Consider the following 6000-nt stretch of genomic DNA (forward strand, 5'->3'; position numbering starts at 1 on the left):
TGTGTTTCGTACGTACAAAATGTGTTTCGTACCTACAAAATGTGTTCCGTGCGTACAAAACAGTCCTCGCGCACGCTTGCTACATCTCTCCTCTACACGTACAAAACTTTGATTTACGCTTACAATGCAAGGGTCGAGGCGTAATATTTGTGCCACAATTCTTAACCAATCAGGAGTCTGACAGGAGAGCAAATCCTGATTGGCTGTTTAATATCCAATCAGGCAGAACTTTGACAACGTGTGTTCACGCCGCGTTGCATCATGGGTGCTTCTTCGAATTTTTTTTTTTTTTTTTGTTTTTTTTACTAGCACTCGGTGCTTTTCCTGTTTATATTTTTATGAGTGCTGTAAAACGATTACAATTTTTAATCTGATTAATCATACTTTTTAATTTTGATTAATCATGATTAATCAGCTAAATTACTTGCGTAATATAAAATACAAAATACCGTAATATTTTGACATTAATGCATTATCTGAATGTCATTTGCAAACATTGATTAAATGCATGTACAGTCTTCCCTCGCTATAACGCGGTTCACTTTTTGTGGTCTCGCTGTATCGCAGATTTTTTTTAAGTGCAATCTTGCTTTTTTTTTGTTGCAGTAATATACCCATTTTATAAAATTTATGAAGGTTTGAACATTATCAATGTTTGAACAAGAGAGAAATGTGAGAACATGTAAATGCCTCAATGAGAAAAGTGTCTAAATTGTGTGGTAGGGGATTTTAGAGCCTTAAAACATTTATAAGAATTGTAAAACATAAAGCTAACTACTTCGCGTATTTCATTTATTGCGGGTATTTTTTGGAACCTAACCCCAGCGGAAAACGAGGGAACACTGTACGCAATTGCATGCATGCGTGTTTTGCTCAAAACATAACAGCATCATATCAAGTGGGTGCAATTCAGCAATTATATTCCAAAGAACGTGCTAAATACTGATGAAAACTTGGTAACAGCAACATATCAACTGGGTGCAATTCAGCAATTATTAATTAAATGCAAATTACTTTTGTTTTATCTAAAGTCCCCGTTGGGGTGTTTTTTAAAGCGAAATGTACCACCGAGCACTCCAACTGGAGTTACGCCGCTCATTTTGGAACAACAGGTGTGGGAAACGGCGTGCATTGACCTAATCACTGACCTGCGCAGCCTTCAATGTTACCATCCGCGGTTACGTTCAAGGCTCAAGTGCGGTCGAAAAAAAATTAATCTGCGATTAATCTGCGTTAATACGTGATTAATGCGACAATTTTCTGTGATTAATTAATCTATTAACGCTTTAACTTTTACAGCCCTAATTTTTATCTGCATTTCTGCTGACTTTTATTTACTTAACAAAAGTTTTGTTATGTTACGGGGTGAAGCGGCTCCCAACTGCTTTCCTGCTTCGCGGAAGACAAGTTTTAGCCCTCATGGTATGGAATCACAGGAGTGCCAAAAATAATAGGAAATACAAACGCAATCCATAAATGAGACATCATCAATAAAAAGAGATATTTACGAAAGCAGTTATATAAAGACATTCAATAAAAGGGAATATTTCCTAATGCAGACATACAATGGCATTCAATAAAATAACATTTACAAATACAGACATACAAAGACATTCAATAAACCCGAACAGTTATTTTTATTAATTTTGGCACTCCTGTGACTATAGAGTCACAGGAGTGCCAAAAATAATAGGAAATACAAACACAATCCTTAAAAGAGAACTTTTACAAAAGCAGACATACAAAGGCATTCGATAAAAGAGAACATTTACAAAAGCAGTCATATAAAGACAATCCCTAGAAGAGAACATTAACAAACGCTTTCCCCATTTGGTTTTTGCTTATTTGAATGCGTGCATGTCAGTGCTGTCTGAAGTGGTTTTTGGAAAATAAGTCCCGCCCCGAATCTGGGCGGATCATTTGTTTTTACGAATGCGTGCTCGTCAGTGCTGTCTGAAGTGGGTTTTGGAAAATAAGTCCCACCCCTAATCTGTCCAGCCTGACTAGTTGATACCCGATCATACGATTCCCCATGGTTGCTCAGCGCGTGACCGGAAAGAGCGTCACAGGTTGTGCTTTAGCAACATATTCCACAATCCCACGCGGCTGGCCATATTGGTGGGTGTCAAGACGCGATTGGTGACCCCTGGTGGGGACTTTTTTTTTTTTTTTAAATCTTTCATTTTACTTTTATTTACGTTACTACAAGTCAAGACACTCCCTCTATAGCATGACGTCACTCACGGCGTGACTCGACAGCACGCAGTCCATTTTTATTTATTAATTAATTTATTTATTTATTTAATTTATTTATTTATTTTAGGCATTGATAGGTATTCGTGCTGTCAAGCCACGCTGTGAGTGATGTCATGCTAACGGCAAATAGAGGGAGTGTTGTCTTGTAGTAACAGCACTGACATGCACGCATTCAAATAAGCAAAACCCAAATTGGGAAAGCGTTTGTTAATGTTCTCTTTTAGGGATTGTCTTTATATGACTGCTTTTGTAAATATTCTCTTTTATCGAATGCCTTTGTATGTCTGCTTTTGTAAAAGTTCTCTTTAAAGGATTGTGTTTGTATTTCCTATTATTTTTGTCACTCCTATGACTCTATAGAGTCACAGGAGTGCCAAAATTAATAAAAGTAACTGTTCGGGTTTATTGAATGCCTTTGTATGTCTGTATTTGTAAATGTTATTTTATTGAATGCCATTGTATGTCTGCATTAGGAAATATTCCCTTTTATTGAATGTCTTTATATAACTGCTTTCGTAAATATCTCTTTTTATTGATGATGTCTCATTTATGGATTGCGTTTGTATTTCCTATTAATTTTGGCACTCCTGTGATTCCATATCGTGGGACCGTTGGATGACCGTTGGGGGCGGGGAAAGAAGCTAACTTCCGAATCGAAGACTACTTCCAACATTTTCATTACGGTAAGTAGCATAAATAACTTTGTCACTATCACACACAGGCTTCCAAGACGATATCAATATTTTTTGCACTCCACTTTGTCTTCTGCTTCTCGTGGTGTTTTTGACACTTCTGTTGTGTCATCAGGTGCATTCTGTGTCCTATGTCATCTTTTTTTACCTGGTAATAAAAACAAAACCCAAGGTTAACGCTCAGATTTTTAATTGTCTATCTTTAGTTATGGAAAAATGACAAGATCAAACCATGTTTCTCACATTAGTAAAACAATTACTTTGGGAAAACATGTTTATTTTAACAGCTGGTAGTCATGGTGTATGGTTGTCTTGTAACCAAAATGAATTCAATTCTTACATCAATAACTATGGCATTGGACTGCCAAACACAGTGCTCTTAGGTATTTGATGTTTTCTATTATTCACGATATACCTTTGGTGCTACCAGGCACTAATAACTAAAGAAAAATGGATGGTGTAACATTTTGTTTTCCACTCCTTATACAACGCCATTCATGATGGCATGCATTGTTTAAGATTGGAATGATAGTAGCATGATCAACAGAGGACAAAACTATAGGATTTACTGACTTAAATACAGTACAGTATTTTGTAACTTACCATAATGAAAACATAAGTAGCAGGTTAGCCTCTTCTCTTTTTTTTTTCTTCTATTTTATGCCGTCATCCAACATCCCCATGAGTGCTAAAACTTGTTTTCCCTCCTTCTTCCGCTAAGCAGGAAAGCAGTTAGGAGCTGCTTCATCCCGTAACATAACAAAACTTTTGTTAAGTAAATAAAAGTCAGCAGAAATGCCGATAAAAATACAAACAGGAAAGCACCGAGTGCTAGTAAACAACAACAAAAACAAAATTTGAAGAAACACCCATGATGCAACGCGGCGTGACGACACGTTGTCAAAGTTCTGCCTGATTGGATATTAAACAGCCAATCAGGATTTGCTCTCTTATCCGACTCCTGATTGGTTGAGAATTGTGGCACAAATATTACGCTTCGACCCTTGCATCGTAAGCGTAAATCAAAGTTTTGTACGTGTAGAGGAGAGACGTAGCAAGCGTGCGCGACAACTGTTTTGTACGCACAAAACACATTTTGTACATACAAAACACATTTTTTGTACGCACGAAACACACTTTGTACGTACAAAACACATTTTTGGTACGCACAAAACACGCCTTTTGCACACGGTACTTCCCATTACGCTTGCGGAATTGTGGCACAAATCTAACGCCATATAAATGTGTCCTTGCTGCTACTACTGCTGTTATTGTCTATTACTAAAGTTGATATGTATGTTTATGTCTTATTCTTGGAATTTATAATGTATTACCATTGTTGGTATGAACCATAAGAATGTGATATCTGTTACCTATGATAATATCACCATTATTAGCACTTAATAATTCAGTTAATGGTATGCCATTATATTGTCCATACATTGATAAAAACATTTTTAAGATAGAAATACTGTAATGCAGGAAGTACTGTATATTTGTATTTTTAGAGATTAGAGACGGGGGTGGGATTAAATAAGTGTTCTTCTTCCCACTCCCTTTCAGGCAGAATCAAATTTTCCTCTTTTCTCTTAATTATTATTTTTTTCTGTTCATATTATGAAACTACAGTATGACTTGTTGCTGCTGTGTTCGACTGCACACTATTGCCTGAAATAAATGAAAATGATGATGATGATGATGATGAATCCTAACCTAAGTAAGACGTTTTGTTGAATATTTTTCCATCAAAAATGGATGTTTAAAAATAGATTTGGCTATTGAATCGATTCAAGAATTGTGCACTGTAATATCGCAATATATTGCCAAATCTATTTTGTTTTAACACCCCTAGTCCTTTATAAAAAGCAAATAGCACTAGTTACCTGTAGGTTACATGGCTGTTAACGGGGCTAGAATATCACTAGGATATTATTATTATTTGTTTATACACAGGAAGGATTTAAGTAGACGGGCATCACAGACGGGCTTCTGTCTTCTGTGGATGGCTAATGCACTGTGCGCTGACCCCATCTGTTTGGGGAGATAGGTATAATAATGTAAGGCAACAAACCAGAACTCCTTTAATCCAGCCAAACTTGACAACTCCTTTAGATTCAGCGGCTTCCTTTGCTGCAGCTTCCTCAGCTGGGGTCAGCTCATCCCCATTGGCAAACCCATCTTCAAAAGGTTCCTGACAAAGACAAAAAAAAAAAAAAAAAAGGGCGAGAGATATAGAGGGAGAGTTGTTGAGAGTAACTTTACAGCTAATACAACTGCAATTTATGATATAGTTTGAAAACCTGCAGAGGAAATCATCAACACATTTTTTTTCCTTTTACAGTCTCAACATTCTCTAAATCACACTTTTTTGGTATATTTTGAATGGTCCTGCGACTTCCACTCAGGTGTGACTTGTATTCAGGTTTGGGGAATCCAGGTCCAGAAAGTAAAAAGTCTGCCACAGATTGGCTTTAGCCACAGGCGCTTCTACTTAAAGGTCAGGTTTCACACATTTAATACAATTCACATTACCATAGTTAATTTGTTTTGTAATACATATATACCATTTCAAGCAAGTTGTGAACCGTAGTTTGACTAAAAATCAGGTTTTAATGGCAAATTCCGAGTGTTTCCGAAGTTGCTTTACTTACCACTAGGACTAACGGAAATGATGTTTCAGTAGACACGGAACATCAAACATACTTCCCTCACTATAACGCGGTTCACTTTTCGCGGTCTCGCTGATTCGAGGATTTTTTTTAAGTGCAATTTTGCCTATTTTATTACAGTAATATACCCATTTTATACAATTTATGAAGGTTTGAACATTGTCAAAGTTCAAACAAGAGAGAAATGTGAGAACATGTAAATGCCTCAATGAGAAAAGTGTATAAATTGTGCGGTCGGGGATTTTAGAGCCTTAAAACATTTATAAGTGTTGTAAAACATAAAGCTAACTACTTCGCGGAATTCATTTATTGCGGGTATTTTTTTGGAACCTAACCCCAGCAGAAAACGAGGGAACACTGTACACAGTGCCTTCGGTGCCGGT

The 6000-nt window shown here is 36.7% G+C and overlaps 1 protein-coding gene across 1 annotated transcript in view; it reads right to left on the reverse strand.

Moving 5' to 3' along the window:
- Nucleotides 1-6000, reverse strand: part of slc12a2 (solute carrier family 12 member 2) — a 441149-nt gene that overhangs the window by 299715 nt on the left and 135434 nt on the right. Inside the window, exon 2 of the mRNA XM_077497763.1 lies at nucleotides 5020-5139. Within this exon, the coding sequence (XP_077353889.1) occupies nucleotides 5020-5139 (120 nt within the window). The remainder of the gene's footprint in view (nucleotides 1-5019; nucleotides 5140-6000) is intronic.

Source organism: Festucalex cinctus, chromosome 15 (assembly GCF_051991245.1).
Source record: "Festucalex cinctus isolate MCC-2025b chromosome 15, RoL_Fcin_1.0, whole genome shotgun sequence".
In the NCBI taxonomy this organism is placed as follows: domain Eukaryota; kingdom Metazoa; phylum Chordata; class Actinopteri; order Syngnathiformes; family Syngnathidae; genus Festucalex; species Festucalex cinctus.